Genomic DNA, 15,575 nt, shown 5'->3' with positions numbered 1-15,575 from the left:
GAATCTATGCCACGAAGAATTGAGGCAGTTCTGAAGGCAAAAGGGGGTCCAACCCGTTACTAGCATGGGGTATCTAATGAAGTGGCCGGTGAGTGTAGTAACTGTATTGCCAGAAATCAGGGAATTGGGAGTTTTAATGACCTGAAAGAGTAGAGTAGGTTTATAAAAGACTAAGCCACTGATTTGCATTGCACTCCTCTAACATTGTCAGACTCATGAAAGAAAAGGGGAAAAGAACATTTCCCACATTACAACTCAACCAATAGTTTGGGTCAGACATTTGGGTTTGTTAATACGTTTTTAAAATAATACATTTTTTGATATAGCACCTTTTTACAGAAGGTCACAAAGTGCAAAACATAGACTAAAGTAGATAAAAAAATAAAGCAATACATATACAACCTTAAGTATGTGGTGTCTCCAAGGGTCTGTGGCCTCATCCTTATAACTATAAATGATTAAAATCTCATCAGTAGCTACCAGAGTCGGACCAGTAGTCCAAAAATGATTAATTTTATCGTTTAATAAAAGAAGGGAAAAACAAACAAATTTGTGAAGCTACAAATGTTCTGTATTTTTAGTTAATGTTGATTGTATGAGTATTTATTTACAGACCAAGTCTGTTCTGGTTGCATTTGTGGCCGTCTGGTTGGACCGATGGATGTGTAATGTGTGCTGTTCTAAGCGTGGTAGCCATCTGTACTCAGGAGTAGCAAGAAGAAGAACAGTTACTGTATAATTCAAACCAAAGGATTTACATGAATGACTTTTTATGTTAATAAAAAGTGTCGCTAAGTTAGTGACTGTTTGATATTATAAGACTATTATTCATGGCTTGGGCTGATGGTTGCTCACCGCGGGATGTATCACAAAGCCAGAAGACACAATTAAAATGTCAAAGCTTCAGCTCGTTCGTGTAAGAAAAAAAAAAAAAACGCCTTCAGGGTTTGTCAGCAGTTTGCTCATTTTTGTATGTTTTAGAGCTTAGTCTGTCTGTGCGCTTTGCTGCCGTGGCAACAAGAGTTACCACATACTTATATATTTTAGGTTGCCTTGTGTAATCATCTGCTATTGTCAATACAGAGAGTGGATTTTCAGCACAAGATGCTCTGGAGGCTGTTTGGAGCCTTGAGCTCCACACTGCTCCACTAACGGATCATTGCGCTGTCTTCACACACATTTACTGTCTTATTAGTTGTCTTTTTTACCCTCTACCCTCCAGTCCAAATACAAGAATCCTCCCGAGACTATGTGCTCGTTACTCTTCCGATCCTCTTGTTTTTTTTTCTTTAGCTCTGCTCTTATCTTCTGTCTTTCTTGCCAAAAGACAAGAGAGACGGTTAAGTGAGAGATTAAAAGAATACGGTGAACTCAAATGATGAAAGAAGCTTTTCTATGAGGCCACATAAACACACCTAAACACACCTTATGTTTTATATCAATGGCACAAGACTGTGCAGCAGGTTTTTGGTACATTAGTTTAGCCCAAAAATCTGCACAGACAGTGGCCTCTGAGGTCTGAGTTGGTCTTTTGTCTGGAAAATGTGTTTTTACTGTCAGTATATCACTTATTATATTTCAGAGGAGCTTTAATTTTCTCTCCAAACTTATTTAATTGGGCAATATACAATTTTGCATCTCTCACCTCTACAAGTCTCAATAGCTGAGCGAGCAGCAACAAAATATATTTTTTTGATTTTACAGTTGCAGTCCAAATAATAACTCTCCTCGTGTGTGTGTGTGTGTGTGTGTGTGTGTGTGTGTGTGTGTGTGTGTGTGTGTGTGTGTGTGTGTGTGTGTGTGTGTGTGTGTGTGTGTGTGTGTGTGTGTGTGTGTGTGTGTGTGTGTGTGTGTGTGTGTGTGTGTGTGTGTGTGTGTGTGTGTGTGTGTGTGTGTGTGTGTGTGTGTGTGTGTGAGAACCTTTTCAGTGTTTTTTTTTTGTATTTTCTGAAATGTTCTTGAATCTTTGAATAGGAGAAAAAATAACTACATCAATATCCTCATACACTTTATTTATTCATACACTTTATTTATTAATGGACGGAATCAGACGCACACTGTGTTAGTTGATATGAATGGGTAAATAAATGTAGATGTATGTTTCATGTGTGTTCATTCACTCGCAGGCGGAGCGTACTTGCGATGCCAACCTCCTCAGTATCCCGGTGCCCCTTCGTCGCGGCGGCTCAGAGTCCAACCTGGACGTGGTGGACAGTGTTGGGGATGATGGAGTGGGCTTGGATTTCACCAAGGGAGCGCTGGGCATCGACAGCCTGCAGCAGAAGATCCTTAAGGTCAGAGGAAACAAAAGTCACCTATGTGGCCTCTTTTTGGATATGCTGTGTTTGACTTAGGCCCTATAAAATAAAATCACAAAGACCAAATAAAATGATCTACTTAGCTTGGTTTGGTGGTGCTCTTGTAAAGCAGTCAAATTTATTTCATACGTTGGTTATGTCTACAACAGATAGCAATCAAAGCAGATGTTAAATTAATTGGTTGAATTAACTAGAACTTGTACTCCAACCCATCTTCTTATCCATCTCATCATAGCTAATCCCGACACTTCTCCCTATAAAGACGCTTTAAAACGGCATTGGATGATGTTCTTCACTTTTACAGTTATTATTGCGGATGCTCAGATCACTATTGGAATCTTATTAAAGGTTTACCAGCAGTTCTTCATGTAAACAAACCAACAAGCAATTATGTTTACGTTCACTGTCACTCACCAAAACCCTACTCTCTAAGTATGGACCCTTGAGGTCAAACGAACGTGTTGAATGCATTTGCTTTCTCTTATTTTTTTCTAACATTTTAAATACAACATTGTCTAAATCCATCGTTTTCTCCTTTCAATCTGCCTCAAGGTGACGGAGCAGATGAAGGTGGAGCAGACAGCTCGGGACCAGAACGTTGCCGAGTACCTGAAGCTGGTGAACAATGCCGACAAGCAGCAGGTGGGACGAATACGCCAGGTCTTTGAGAAGAAGAACCAGAAGTCGGCGCACACCATTGCCCGGCTGCAGAGGAAGCTGGAGCAGTACCACCGCCGTGTGAAGGAAAGCGAGACCAACGGGAAGCACAGCCACAAGGATGGCAACAACAAGGAGTCTGGGACTCACAGTAAAGAGGGCAGCCTGCGGGACGTCAGTGCCACCGGACGGCACCCGGCTCTGGATAAGGTGAAGACAATCGGGCCCGGGGTGTCGCTCTCGCCACCATTCTTCTTCAACAAGTCACGGGAGTTCGCCAACCTCATCAGGAACAAGTTTGGCAGCGCCGACAACATCGCCCACCTCAAGAACCACATGGACTCGGGGTCGGGGCTGCAGGTGGACAGCGCGTCGAGGGGTCTGAGCGGGAGCGCCACCACAGTAGCCAAACCGACCAAGTACCAGAGTGACGACGAGTGCTCCACGGGGACGTCTGCATCCGCTGACTCAAACGGGAACCCAGCCGGGGGCTCCGGGGTGGGATCTGGAGGTCCGGGGAGGTCGGACTCCAACGCGCGGCTGGGGGAGGTGCTGGACATGGTGCGGGAGATGAGGGAGGCTCAGGCCCTGCTGGTAGACGACATGGAGACTCTGAATACACAGTTCAAACGGGATTACAGCTACTTCACTCAGATGATGCAGGAGGAGAGATACAGGTAGGTACAGCATCAGAAGATCAAGGAATGTATCCACTCACCTTGGCAACACTGGTGCCATGTCATACCCATACAGGACCGACATTAACACCCGGTCTGTTAAAATACACAAAGTAGTACTCATGAATAAGTAGGTCAATCAGCACTCTATTAGATTAGTAAACTGATGGATGTTTCAGTGAGTGTGTGGTGCAATGGAGTCTTTATGGTATATTTGAGTGGTTCTTCCTGTCACTTGTAAATTAATTTGTGCCCCTTTTTAAATATTTATGCTATAATCTAGATCAGTGAATCCTAATTAGAGCCCGACCGATATATCAACGGGCCGATATTAGGCATTTCCCAATCTATCGGTATCAGCATTTATAATGGCCGACTTAAAACAAATATACATATATTTTATAAATACTCTTTCATCGGAATCATTTATAATGACAAATAAATGACTCTGATAAATGAATATTGAAAACAAAAAAAAAGGACTGTCAGCCATGTTACGAGTGTTGTCGGTGTGTTTGTCCACCAGAGGGCGCTCTACAACGTCCTTGTTGGCAACACTGATTTTCTTGGGTTTATGTGTTTTTGTTCAAAGGACTTTAAGTTTCATATCTTAAATTTGTTTTTTTATAAATGTTATTTATCAGAACTTTAATGTATTTTGATGTTCCTCTCTTCTATTCAGCTCCAAGAAAAGTTAAACTAATTTTTATTCTTTTTTCTCGCAAAATACTTTAACTTTCTCATGTTGAAAGTCCTTCAAATAAAACCATCCCAGAAGGAAAAATTACTCATTGCTTGAGCAGCTCATAATGCATGGCCACACCAAAGCCGTAGCCTGTAGAAGTATGAAGGATCACAAGAACAGTACTTCATTTTAAAAAGGCTATTCCAACATATCAAGACAAATATTTTAACTTCTGCTGCAGATGTGTCAATAGTCCTCACCTCGCAGTAACACTCCTACATGGGAGTGACACAGTTTGTTTGTACATCTTTGGATCTTCAAAGATCTTTTGACAGTTACTGCAAGCTTCTGTATGCTAAAAATAGATGGCAGAGCTTACACACACCTCCAGACTGTTACTAAGTCAACCAAGGGCAAAGGTTTTCAGCAGCTTAGTTGCAGTCGTACTGCAACTGCAATGAACTGCTGTACTGTTACTCACCCACACACACTCAATTATGCATCATTTTGTGTGTGTGTGTGTGTGTGTGTGTGTGTGTGTGTGTGTGTGTGTGTGTGTGTGTGTGTCAGATATGAGCGGTTGGAGGACCAGTTAAATGACCTGACGGAGCTCCACCAACATGAGACGTGTAATCTGAAGCAGGAACTGGCCAGTATAGAGGAGAAGGTGGCCTACCAGGCCTACGAGAGGGCCAGAGACATACAGGTAATGTGTGTTTTGTATGCATGCACATAATAACTAGTTATATAACACACTACTGAATCACATTTAATATATATTTGAACAAGTACAGGGCTGAAATGTCCCTGTTTCGAGTGTACAGACACTAACCTTTAGTACTGAAATTATTATTTCACTCAACAATGCACATAAAGATGAGACATTATCTCTTTTATTGTTTTCAGTCATTTATTAAGCTAAAAATTGGATTTGAGGATTTTCAGTTTTTTTCATTGTAAATTTAATAGAGTTGCCAAGTGGGAGTAGCTAGTTCAGGCGCCTCTGGTTTATTAATTTCTCCATAAACGATGTTGGTTAATGTCAGATAGAGCCTTTTCTTCCACCTAGATGGCATGAAACTCCCAACTGAATTATCAGCAAAAGATGAACAACTGTTTCAAAACGTCTGGTTCCTTGAGAAAAAAAGTCAAAGTTACAAGTCTATAAGATTAGTTAACTACAAATCCCAAGGTACTCTTCAGAAGGAGCCATCCAACCACAAAGCTTAAACGGCAAAGTAAAGAAAAACTGAAACTATAACTGTAGTCTGCAGCTTAGATAGATGAACCCACCTGGGCCACTGAGTGGCCTCCAGCCTTAATTTCTTATGTGAAACACAACTGCTGTTGATGTAAATCCATATATAATCCAATTTCACTGCCCTTCCCTTATGACTCATTGTTCTTCAGTATTTCCCTCTCTTAATCAAATTGTGTACTTTTGTGTGTGTATTTTGCGTGTGTGCAGGAGGTCTTGGAGTCGTGCCAGACTCGTGTGTCAAAGCTGGAGCTCCAGCAGCAGCAGCAACAGACGGTTCAAGTGGAAAACACTGACGCCAAGGTGCTGCTGGGAAAATGCATCAACATCATGCTGGCTATCGTCACCGTGATCTTGGTGTGCGTTTCCACGGCGGCCAAGTTCACGGCCCCGCTGCTGCGAAGCCGCCTCCACCTGGCGTTCACCTGCGTGGCCCTGTCCCTGTTAGCGCTACTGTGGAAGAACTGGGAACATTTACAGTGTGCTTTGGAACGATTGCTCCTCCCGCACTGATCATAGGAAGCACAGATGAGAGCAGAAAACCTCATCAGCCCCGGGGCTCCGTGATAGGGGGATTTACATGTAGCCTTACACCAGCCCTAGTTCCCCAGCGATTTGGTGCTCCCCGGTGACATGATTACAACCGGCTCTGTGCTTTGTATGTCTAAAGGGGTGCACACAAAGCCTTTTCCCACAATGCACCTCCACTGTAACTCCAACACACAGATGTAAGCTCATATAAGTTATGACTGTGACAAAGATCTGCAACGTGCTGTCTACAAGGCTGAAAGTGCAAACATATGGACTTTGCACAACTTTTGCATTAAAGTACATCACTACAGTCCAAAGTACCAGACGAGTAAAACATGAATCAGTAGGAATTGCTCAGCCATGGTATTGGCTTTTTGATTTCCCACCTGATCCCATGTGGTCATCACACGATTCTGGATTGCAAAAACAGCAGACACTGAAATCTAAATATAGAGGATTTCGTTGGTGCATGGAAATACATATGTCCTGTTCTTTTAGGGAAGTGTATTTGTTGTAACACCACCTAACACCGCTAAACCAACACGCACTGGCTGTGTGTGGCCAGTCTTGACCCCGCACAGTACGCCTACTCATACACAAAAACACATCCACCTGACGGTTGATTTGTACTGTGTACTAAACTGTTCTGTATTCATGTGTCGTTTTTCTCGTCAGTGTCTAATTCAAAAGGACATTTTTTAAGTCGTTGTTTTAAACTGTGGGTGTTTTGTGTTTGTCTGAGTGTTCGTTGATGTATTGCACGCCTGCTTCTGTGTGTCTACACTGTTGCACATCTATTTGCTTTATTGCTGAGAACATCAACATCACTCATGTCTAAATATGAACCTAGAGCCGGGGGGGTAATTAGCTTAGGATAAATACTGGAAACATAGGGCAAACTGCTAGCCTGACAAAATCCACCTGTAAAGCTCACCAAGTAACATTAGTTTTTAATTGTATAAAAATAGTGTAGATAGATATTTTATTCATCCCAGGGGAAATTTTAGCAGAACAATGTGCTATAATTGTGGTTATGTGCAGGACTATTTCTTGGATAGAAGCATTAACTTTCTGCCACCTGTTGTTTTTACATATTTGGAAATTAACATGTTAGTCAGTAAGCTTTGAAGGTGCTGGTAGGTGGATTTTGTTATCTTTTGACAGCCGTTTCCCTCTTTCCAGTTTTTGTGCTAAGCCAAGCCCACCGGCTGCTGGTTGTAGTTTCTTATTTACTGTACGGACCTGAGAGCTGTATCAATCTTATCTAACTCTCTACAAGGAAGCGTATATGCATATTTCCCATAATGTCTAACTACACATTTTAAACTGCCTCCTGTCTTGTTGATTTGATGCTTTGGGGTTTTCGTCATGTATAATCTGTTTTATGTTTTTCGGGTAACCGTGAGTTGACGACCAGCTTGCATGTAAACTGAGGAAGGCCTAGATGATTAGAGAAAATCTCTAAATACGTGCACGTTTTACTTTAATTGATTGGCCTTTTTTTATGAGGTGAACAGAACAAATGAACTTTTGTGTGATACCTTTGCTGCATTCAAGTCCTGTAGGAAAAACAACTGCAACGTCCTGACAGTTCAGTCTTGAAAGGATTCCTACCTGTTAAAAATTGTTTTTAAGCCACAGAGAGACTTTGAGTGATTACTGCTACTACATTTCAGTTACTTATAATATTTTCTTTCAGCCTTTTCACACATGACTCTCTCGCACAGCTGGAAAATGACTCACAGCTGGAAATTAGATAAAACTGTAAAAGAAAGTCTCCCCATGTCATTATATTTTAAGACTTATGAATTGTGATGACTTGGAGGATGAAGGTTGTTTTACTTTAAATGAGTATGTCTGTTCTTGTACTATAAAACTGAAATGTCAATAAATCCCCAAGCAGCGTTTACCACTTGAAACTTCCATTGGCAGTAATATCAACTCCATAACGACTGTTTTCCCAACGTGACTTGAATGCTGCATTGCAGATTAGACGGAGGAAACTGAACAATGTAGCTCCGTGCTCCCTAACCCTGTATCACTGTGACGATGAGGGACTGAAATGAGACTGATGCCTTTTCAATGCAGCTTATTTTCTTCTTTGTTTTGTCGTTGCATCCCTTGAAAAGCCAAATGTGGATATTTTAAGGCACATAAGCCTTTCTAAGTAACACTGAAATAAGTATTTTTAAAAAATATTTTCTGTTTTCTCACTATCAGTCTGTGATTTTTTAATTTAATTTTTTTAATTAGCTCAAAGTCTATTTGTCTGTTCTGCGGGAGAGACATGAACCTCCTCTCCAAAGCTGTTCGTAAGTCCATAGTGTATTCTTTCACATTTTCTGTCTCTTCTACATCCATAAGTTTCTGGTTGTCGGTTTTTTTTTCAAAAGAGAAAATAAATCTTTGTTTTTCTAAGATTGTTCCAGATTTCTGTTTCCTAAGGCTCCTTTTTTATTACCAACATGTCTCCTATTATACACGATCCACCACACAGGCTGTGTGATGTGATGTAAGGACAGGAGTTCAAACCTCTCTGCACGCATCATAAGGCGTTTATACATAAAATGGGTGTAAATGACTGATAAACACCAGCTGCACAGTGTGATGCACTGGTGGAGAGAAACCCCATTAAAGAATGTTATTTTTAGTGTTTCCTGCAAGAAAATGAATACACATATTTCCTCAAATTTCCAACTGCTCTTTCAAACAACTCATGGATATTTTAGATTGAGTTGTTGACTGTCAGTGTAAAACAAATCAATGTGTAATGATGGACAGTGACTAGCACTGTGTGCGTGCGTGCGAGCATGCGTGGGTGCGTGTGTGTCAGCTGTAGTTAGTGTGGAAAGGAAGAGTTTAACTGATGTTGTGCAAGGATATAATCCAAGGACATGGCATTAATTTTTTATGCTAAAAAGAAAATCAGCAGGCCAGTCTCAATCGTATCTGATGAGTAAAGTCGCATTTCAGATGCAGTTATTGGCAAGCTGACATGTTTTTAAGAGTAGGCTTAAGTGTATTGATTCACTGATGTGATGTGAATTTATGGATCCTTTAACATTCAGGGTATGTATTGCCTATTATCATTCTGTATTAAAGATAAAGTACTGAAAGTGAAATCAAGTCAGTAGAGAAATATTGTTTGTTTTGCTCCACTACATTTATTTATTACATCTAGTTAGTAGTTACTTTATACACTTAGATTAATAATACAAAAATATAATAAATAAATGTGTAATATTGATAAAAAGGAAATGAAATGAGCCCCACCTTTCCCAGCTGTGATATTAAAGTGATGAACACATTTATGCCCCACTAACATAACATAATTCTGAAATAGGCCATTCGGCTTTATGAGTTCTTTTACCTTTAGTAATTTAATGTGTGTGTGTTTGTTTGTGTGTGCACTATTCACCAAGGCAAATTCCATGTGACTTGTATTTTTATATAAATACTATTTTGCTTTTACGTAATATTTTGGACACAGGGCTTTCACTTTGAACTCAGTGGCATTGCTACTTTTACTTAAGTATCTGATCTGAATACTTCTTCCACCTGTAGAGATAAGTGTGAAATGTAATGACATGTTTTGATTGATCTCAATCAAGAAAAGCATTTTGATTTTTAATCTGACGCTTTTCCATTAAAGAAGCATTTCAGCTACACTGTTGTGTATTACATGTGTTTCATTGCACATAGAACAAGTGGCAAGCATGTTCCAGCTGTTTCTGTGGGTTATACATATTTTATCTTTTAATTCAGATTCAATATTCAGACCTGTTTTGCTCATTTTCTTTTTTCTTGCACTTTGCTCTGTGTCTGCCAGAGTTTATTTACCCCAGAAAAGCCTGTCTCGTCGTGAGATATTAGGTTTAAACATCTGCACTGAGAACTTTAAAGGTCTGCATACATTATTCTCTCTATGCATTCATGCACGGCATGAAATACAAGGTAGAGACTGCCACCTAACGGTCACTGTCTCTCACAAATGTGTTAAAAAGGTTATTTGTGCAAATAAATTTAAGATGATTTTAATGGCATTCGTTTTACCAAAGCAGATAAAGCAGAACTCAAACATTAAGAAAAACAATAATTTATTATACATTTTTATTATTATTATTATTATACACACTAGTTAGGGTAGATAAATACAAAATGACCAACAGTAAACATTCAGAAAATCATGATACAGCGTTTGTAGGCCTAGTCTAATTTGATGTATTCTACATCCAGTCTTATCTATAATTTACATGTACTTGTATACATTGGTACAGATTACATACTTTAATACGCATATGCCTATCTCTCAGTTGCCCTTCAAGTAATAAAAGAAAGGAAGAAAACAATTTAAGTTCCGAAAATCCGGAACAAAGTGTAAAGAAGAGGACGATCTGAGCTAGCGGTCGTGTTTTGTGTTATGTTTTCATTTCATCCTCAACACCAGGTGGCGACGGTGAGCGTCCGAATGTTTTGGCGCAAAACGGAAGTCGTCACAACTGTCCCTAACTGTCCGCCTTAGAGAAGTTTAATGTTGCTGCGGGGACCAGCTGTAATTGCCGCTGAAAAGTAACGTTATTAATTAGTTTTGTTAGTGATTAAATTGGACGTGTGTAATAAAAATAACTCAACGAATTAGCATCGTACTTAGAGGCTTCAAAGTGGACAACCCCGAAGAAGCCACACAGGAATGTTGTGCTAACCTGTTAGCCAATGTTAGCAAGTGTAGCTAAACCGTTAACTTAGCTAGATTGCAACGTAAACGCTACCTTCACGAATTAACGTTAAATTCGCGTTAGGTTTGTCTTCTAACTTGCTGACTAGTTTCTGGATTAACTTTCACCTTAAATGGAAGAGCACAAGGAGAATATTCAAGCCAAGGACGTCAACGTGAAGATGTCGAACACAAGAGAAAAGGTTGAAAAGGTTGGTGTAAACAGCGAGCTAACGTTAGCTTAATGTTATAACGTTAACGTTACCCTGAAACACTGTTAAACATGTAGCTACGTAGTTCACAGATAGCTATATTTAATGCATTAACATTTTAAACCTAATATAGCCAACTACTAAATTGAAGCTACGTCTACAAAACGTGGTAACGTTACAAGGAACCAGCTAAAACATCGTCTTATTGTCTTGTTATTGTAGGGAACGTTAAGCGTTAAAAGACTATCGGTGTTTTCGAAGTATTCTGATATAAAGTATGTAGTGTTATGGTGTAGAAACACTGCGACTAGTAACCTTACGTTAAGTCCTGCATTCAACATTTTCCTTATGTACTCATTTGGCATAATAGTCCATTTCAAAATGATATATATTATATTATTGGATAATAATTATTGATGCAACGATGTTCAAGCATCACTAAGCTGGTGGAGGTTTCTTACAAATCTGTAAACCAGTAACTAATGTTGTTTTTATGTAGTTATGTAGTTTTTCCAGTCATTGGTGTAAAACAAAGCAAAATCATTTGTATAGTCCTCTCATTTCTGGGCGATGTACAGAAGGGTAACAGGAAAAACCTTTACGACCATCATTAAAACACCCAAAAAATGAATATTTTTCGGGGAATAATGGTGTTTATCCCTCCAGAAGAGACTTTAAGAATCTCTGTCAAGGAGTATTAAATATGAAAGCTTATTATTAAGACACTTTATAATGATGTTACCTTAATTTGTTTGCCCATGTGTAAACCAAAGTAAGTGAGTAAGAGTTGTGACCTGACCTGTATATCTGTGAAGGCATGCAGGTCAGGTCACAACTGTTACTTCACAGATAGTCCGAACCTACACACTTTTGGACTTCACACTTTTTTGTATGACTGTTTATTGCTCTGTATGTTGTGTTTCTGGGACACATCCTGACTGATATAATTCCTCTTTAGGCAAAGCCTTGCAGCAGGATATGTCCTGATGAAGAATCTGCTCCTCAGGGGTCCCCGTCTCAGTCTAACAGCGACTTCAGTCATCCGGTGTACAAAGAGATCGCGCTGGCCAATGGACACATCAACCGCATGTCCAAGGAGGAGCTTCGGATCAAGTTAGCAGAGCTGCAGCTTGACACAAGGTAACAGAGTCCCCAGTACACTAAACATAAGATAAGATAAGCCATTATTGATCCTCAGTGGGGAAATGTGGTTGTTGCAGTGGCACAAGGACAGAATAACTACGGAGAAATATAGAGACGGCAAACAAATAAGTTATAAAATATATGTAAATAAAGTACCAGGGTTTCTGCGTGGTGTTAAAAAAGTTGTTTGGACCTTTTCTGAAATTTTTGGCGCTTTATCGTCAAAATATAATTTTCTGCAGTATGACTACAAATGGGACCAATATGCAACTTATGTGGCAGTCTAGACACCAGTCCTAAATGCCTGTAAGCAAACCCGTTGATGCTGCTGTCGCTTCTACGTCCCCCACATCGTTGTTCTGATTGGTTGAAGGACTGTCCAGTTGCGTACAGAGTCATTTGAACGATGCCCGTTGGTCACGCCTCTTGTGCAGAGGAAACACAGAGCAGACTCCCCAGACCAATCTCAGATCCATTCAGCTTGTCTTGGTCTGGTGATCGTCTTTCAATACAAATGGAAGTAAAAATAAAAACTATACAAGAGCAATTAAAGATAAAAATTACAGAAGTGATTTGATTTGTAGCAGCTAAGCTACAGATTATGTAACGCATGCACCTCTCTTATATATAATAGGATTATTAATAATGATACTTAGTGTTTGTCTGCATTTATATAGAAATATAATGTAATAGAAACAGTATAACATATTAATTTAATGTAGTATATGATAGAACAGTTTAAAAGGATTCACAGCATTTGGTTAACATTTGAAGAAAACACACCTGATTGCTTTCAAATAACACAGAATACTTTTGTTATTATACATAAAAAAATTGGACTGCACACAAAAATTTAATTTACATCCAGAAATCTCAATTCATCAACCTTCAGTTTTAAAAACTACTGAACTTCACAACATAGAGAGCTACTGTTTCCTAAACTTCCTTTCTGTTGTGTGTAAAGAGGTGTAAAGGATGTGATGAAGAAGAGGTTGAAGAGCCACTATAAGAGACAGAAGCTTCTGCAGTCGGCATCTGAGGGAGGACCCACTGACACCTACTACGACTACATCTGCGTCGTGGACTTTGAAGCAACGTGTGAAGAGGATAATCCCTCAGACTTCCATCATGAAATCATTGAGTTCCCCATGGTTCTTATCAACACGCACACCTTACAAATTGTAAGCTAAGTCAGACCTGTTTAGTTTTTAAACTGCAGAGCAACTTTTGTATATATGAATGTTTATGTAGACTTTTTTGTTTGTTTTCTTTTATTATGCAGGTGGACTCCTTTCAGGCCTATGTGAAACCAGAGTTGAACCCAGAGCTTTCAGACTTCTGTGTGAAGTTAACCGGAATAACGCAGGTCGGTTGAGCTCAGTTAATAACAAAGTGTCATAGTAACCAGGAGTTATTGTGTAAAGCCCTTCTGGGTACAGGCATCGGAAACTAGCAAGAGCTATCTGTACTAGCATCTGTCCCCTTTCAAATAAACATGAAATGTACGTGAATACAATGTTTTGTTGGCAGAAAATGGTGGATGAAGCAGAGCTGTTTCCAGCAGTACTCCAGCAGGTCGTCACGTGGCTTCAGGAGAGGGAGCTCGGGACAACGTACAAATACGCCATCCTGACTGACGGGTAGGTTTGAGTTCAGTAATGGTGCCGAATTTTAACTGTAATTGTGATGCTTCTCGTCAGTTTAGTGATATCTTACACTACGTTGGTGTCTACATCTTTTTAAGGGCCTGGGACATGAGCAAGTTCCTCAACATCCAGTGTCGGCTCAGCCGGATCAGATATCCTCAGTTTGCAAAGAAGTGGATCAACATCAGGAAATCATACGGGAACTTCTACAAGGTTTGTGTTCTGTTCATTGTTTTAAGATAGGAGACTGGGAGTACATGTGTTTTCAAGAGTATTTCTTTATTTCACACAACCCCGCAAGGAGGTACACATGGACATAGTTACTCAGAATATAAAAGACATCAACACTTGCAAATATGACAAAGAAAAATATGTTTTGTTTTTTTGTTAAATCATCAAATATGCAAACAAACACATTGTGCTCCCCCAGGTCCCCCGCACACAGACGAAGCTGAGCACCATGTTGGAGAAGTTGGGCCTGAAGTACGAGGGCCGCCCTCACTCTGGGCTGGACGATTCACGCAACATCGCCAGGATAGCTCTGCGCATGCTGCAGGACGGCTGTCAGCTGCGCGTCAACGAACGCATCCACGCCGGCCAGCTGCTCTCGGTTCCCAGCTCCGCTCCTGTGGAAGGAGCTCCTGCCCCACACAGCCCCCGCAGCAGGGATTAGACCCGGGGACTCTTTACCCCAATGAGTTACAGAAAAGGAAAAACATCCAAAGCACTTTTATTGTCTTTATGTCAAGTTGTAATTTTGTGTTTTGGAGCATAAAAGCTGTAGGTTGTGAAGAGTATAAAGGGGGTCAACATTTTGATTTAAGGTTCATGTGTGAGGGCTCCTCTCAGACCACATCTCCCTTTATTTTTACACCAGATTTCTATACACAGAGATCCTGGCTGTGTGTTGTGGGAGGATTTCCCCGTCAGTGTTTTCACCCTTCCGTATCAAGCTGCTAATATTCAACAAACAACTTAAAGAAAATGCAAGTTTCAGTTTTCCATGATGATGGGAATTTTTGTTTTCATTTCAGGGTTTAGTTCCAAGAATACAAATCAATACCCTCTGCCAGTTTTATCCTTTAAAATTCTAGAGCTTATGTTTGCCCAATGGTGAGGTATGGGACCTCAGCATTAGGCAAACCTAATCACAAGAACCCATACAAATGTTGCTGCTACTAGTGCTGTCCTGTTTGAAGTGCCACATAATAACAGAGCCATAACATCTAACTGGTATGTAATGAGAATGTTGTCTTTCATCATACAAATACAGCACATGTATTCATCTGACAAATTGATAGACCGCTGAATACATTTAAGTCTTATCCGTTGTAACTACTGTAAAAGTTCCGCCTTTGTTGTAGGAGTCATCTTTTGTAATATTGAATTATTTTTTATTTCATGGAGGTTGCTCTATTTTAACAGGAACACATATTCTTCTGAATGCCAAATAATGCAAATAAATATGTTCTTGTAGATAATTTTGTCATCGTTCTCTTAACATGATAATGTTGTTGCTCTGTAAGTGTCTTTTTAAAGTTTTAAAACCCCTTTAAAAATATTTAGCCTGCTGCATTTTTTTTTACATTCAAAAGCTGTGTAATATAAATACGTACATTTACTCAAGTACTGTACTAATGTACAAATTGAAGGTACTCACTATTCAGAGGGAAATATTGGGATTTTTTCTGCACTAAAATTATCTGATAACTTTGGTATATAGTTACTTTACAA

The 15,575-nt window shown here is 39.8% G+C and overlaps 2 protein-coding genes across 5 annotated transcripts in view; both read left to right on the top strand.

Annotated features, from left to right (window-relative positions):
- tmcc3 (transmembrane and coiled-coil domain family 3) overlaps positions 1-8,314 on the top strand; it is a 37,274-nt gene extending 28,960 nt beyond the window's left edge. For all 3 annotated transcript variants that reach the window (XM_034863642.1, XM_034863643.1, XM_034863644.1), the window contains 4 exons: positions 2,127-2,294; positions 2,871-3,652; positions 4,908-5,043; positions 5,806-8,314. In XM_034863642.1, the coding sequence (XP_034719533.1) occupies positions 2,127-2,294; positions 2,871-3,652; positions 4,908-5,043; positions 5,806-6,108 (1,389 nt within the window). In that variant the 3' untranslated portion in view covers positions 6,109-8,314. The remainder of the gene's footprint in view (positions 1-2,126; positions 2,295-2,870; positions 3,653-4,907; positions 5,044-5,805) is intronic.
- A 2,261-nt stretch (positions 8,315-10,575) lies between these two features.
- Positions 10,576-15,317, top strand: eri1 (exoribonuclease 1). 2 transcript variants are annotated; one of them, XM_034863916.1, is made up of 7 exons: positions 10,576-11,052; positions 12,011-12,192; positions 13,160-13,376; positions 13,475-13,561; positions 13,726-13,835; positions 13,940-14,054; positions 14,272-15,317. In XM_034863916.1, the coding sequence occupies exons 1-7, from the start codon at positions 10,975-10,977 to the stop codon at positions 14,512-14,514; spliced, it is 1,032 nt and encodes a 343-aa protein (XP_034719807.1). In that variant the 5' UTR covers positions 10,576-10,974; the 3' UTR covers positions 14,515-15,317. The 2 variants fall into 2 exon arrangements, with proteins under 2 accessions (XP_034719807.1, XP_034719808.1); XM_034863917.1 differs by having other exon boundaries at positions 10,581-11,052; positions 13,478-13,561.
- The last annotated feature ends 258 nt before the right edge of the window (positions 15,318-15,575 follow it).

The sequence above is a fragment of the Etheostoma cragini genome, chromosome 23, assembly GCF_013103735.1.
Source record: "Etheostoma cragini isolate CJK2018 chromosome 23, CSU_Ecrag_1.0, whole genome shotgun sequence".
Classification (NCBI taxonomy): Eukaryota; Metazoa; Chordata; class Actinopteri; order Perciformes; family Percidae; genus Etheostoma; species Etheostoma cragini.
The sequence above is the reverse complement of the archived record's forward strand: the minus strand, read 5'-3'. Positions and strand labels throughout refer to the sequence as shown.